The 2,486-nt window shown below is 36.7% G+C and overlaps 1 protein-coding gene across 1 annotated transcript; it reads right to left on the reverse strand.

The window, feature by feature from the left end:
• Window positions 1–1,232: 1,232 nt before the first annotated feature.
• On the reverse strand, window positions 1,233–2,138 carry LOC148211739 (uncharacterized). The gene has a single exon (XM_088123172.1). It carries the CDS (start codon window positions 1,855–1,857, stop codon window positions 1,525–1,527), a length of 333 nt encoding a protein of 110 aa, XP_087979298.1. The 5' UTR covers window positions 1,858–2,138; the 3' UTR covers window positions 1,233–1,524.
• Window positions 2,139–2,486: the final 348 nt, after the last annotated feature.

The raw sequence follows: 2,486 nt of genomic DNA on the forward strand, positions 1-2,486 counted from the left end.
CGTATTTGCCTATAAGATACCAAGCTTGCATGGATTTGTCGCATTAGTAGAGCTAGGTTGTTCACCTAGAAATAGAGTATACACAATTTCTTGGACCACCTCTAGCTATTTTGTTGGGTTTGTAAGAGAAATGCAAACAAAGTCCCACATTAGCTAGGGAATAGATTGATCCATGGTATATAAGAGAGGATAATTATCTCCATTGGTTTGAGGTCTTTTGGGTGAAACCAAAAGCAAAGTCATCAGGGTTATGCCCAAAGCGGACAATATCATACCATTGTGGAGATACTCAAGGTATCGTTGTCCTTAATAAGTGGTATCAGAGCCATGGTCTAAATCTAGCTATATCAGTGAAATCTTCGGGTGCCGAAAAAAGAAGTGGTGAGCCTCAGAAGGTATTAGTCATGAAGTAATCCATGAGTGTGTTCTATCAAGATATGGCGGAAGCCTTGGATAAGAGCAAACTCTCGTTCAAGGGGAGACTCGGTGGTACTTAGTTTAAGGGGATGATTGTTGGGTTTATGAGGGAAATGCAAACAAAGTCCGTCATTGGCTAGGGAATGGATTGATTCATGGTATATGAGAGAGGACAATTATCTCCATTGGTATGAAGCCTTTTGAGTGAAACCAAAAGCAAAGCTGTGAAGGTTATGCTCAAAGCGGACAATATCATACTATTGTAATTATACTTGGGTTACCGTTGTCATCAACATATTTCTCACATTTGGAGAGAACATAATTTTAGGATACATGAAAGTGCTTCTCATCCGACTCAGATTATTTTACAAATAGTTAATAGTGATGTTTACTACTTAACGTGATACAATTCGTTTTAGTTCAGATTCAGCTTGAGATTTATTTTCATAAGTGAGTAGTTATATTTTATCTTGTAGCAAGTAAATTACGTACAATAATCATTTTTTTTTAGTACAAAAAGGTGAGAGAAAGAGAAACTAGTAATATAAAAAATAAAAAAAAAGTATCAAATAAGGTCAAAATTATTGATTATTAAATATAGATGGTTGATGGTTCAGATTGATTGGTTAATAAATTCAATTCTTATGGAGATTGAGAGCTTGGAATGCAATAAGATTATGTAGAGAGACTATGGTTAATATTTTCACTGCTTTCTTCCTCTGTTTCTTGAAGAACAACAAACAACAAACACCAAATTCTCCTGGTTCTACCAAAATTTTTGTACAGCGAGAAAGAACGCAGTAAAGATAGAAAGATGAGGAAGGCAAGTAAAAGGGTGTTTAATAAACCATTATGTAACAAGATTTGTACAAGACTCTCTAAATTCCCACCAAGATCATCAGATACAGAGCCAGCCAAACAAAAGCTTGAAAAAGCAAAAGAAAAAAAAAAGGACTAAGCTAATATATCCGCATCTTAAACTAGCATCACATCCATATAACGTAACTATACAAACACCAAGCTTCAAAATTTATACGCTCAAAAAGTAGAGCTATATGTTCCTTTTTTTCTCTTTGGGGAATTTCATCAAACACTTGGTGGGCGGATTCAGAGTTGGTCTGGCCACAGGAACGTCCCAATAGCAAATGCCCTTTTCTCCTCAAGAGTTCCATCAAAACAGAGCCCATATTGTTTCAGAAGCAAATCCAAACAGGGCTCCTCCATTTTCTCATAGTCCCCCTTCGTGTACCTGGGGTAATGGAGGGGCATTCGGAACCCACCTGAGAAATTCAAACCTCCATCATAATAAGAATCCTCCTCCTCCTCCTTCTCCTTCTTCACATTCTTGATTCCTTCTCGCGCCTCCTCCTGATTCTTTTGCTTCTCCGTGAGCCCCAGAACTTGCATAAACGCAGAATTCAGAATCCACTTCAAGCCCATTCCTGGGAAAGCTTGATTCAAGAAGAGGCCGAAGAATCGAGGGGAAAAGCTGCCTTTTTTCTGACTTGGGGATACAGAAGAGGGGCGGTTCCATTACATATATATATAGAGCCGAATTGGGGCGTTGGGTTTTCATGCGAATTCAGGGAATTTTCTTGAGAAGAAAGGAAAAAAAAGGGAACATTTCTTCACGATCGAGTGGAATTAAATGCCATTTGTTGGTGCAACTTTCTTTGAGGGACTGTGGGAGAGGCCACGTTAGCCCATTGTTTTGTTCGAGTTGTTTCGGCCCATTGAATATTCATAGATATTTTCTCATTTTCAACCTTCAATTATGGCTTCCAAATGCTTCAGGAATCTTCTGAAAAGTATCAACATTAAATTATAACATTGGTTAGTTCTCACGATTGAGTTCTTGTACTTTTTAAAATACAATGATCAGATCTTTTTCCGTTGAGTTATAAATTTGATTTAGATATAAAGTTTCAATCGTTTGAGTTTAGTTTTATTTCGGTCCTTGTAATTTTAGAATTTTCAATTTAGTTCATATGATTATGTTAAAATTTCACAAATGGTCTCTAAATCATTTTCTATTCACTGAAAATCTTCACAAATAGTCTTTTTGATAC

Source organism: Momordica charantia (genome assembly GCF_013281855.1).
Source record: "Momordica charantia cultivar OHB3-1 chromosome 4 unlocalized genomic scaffold, Mcharantia_2.0 BLBB01000004.1, whole genome shotgun sequence".
Taxonomy (NCBI): domain Eukaryota; kingdom Viridiplantae; phylum Streptophyta; class Magnoliopsida; order Cucurbitales; family Cucurbitaceae; genus Momordica; species Momordica charantia.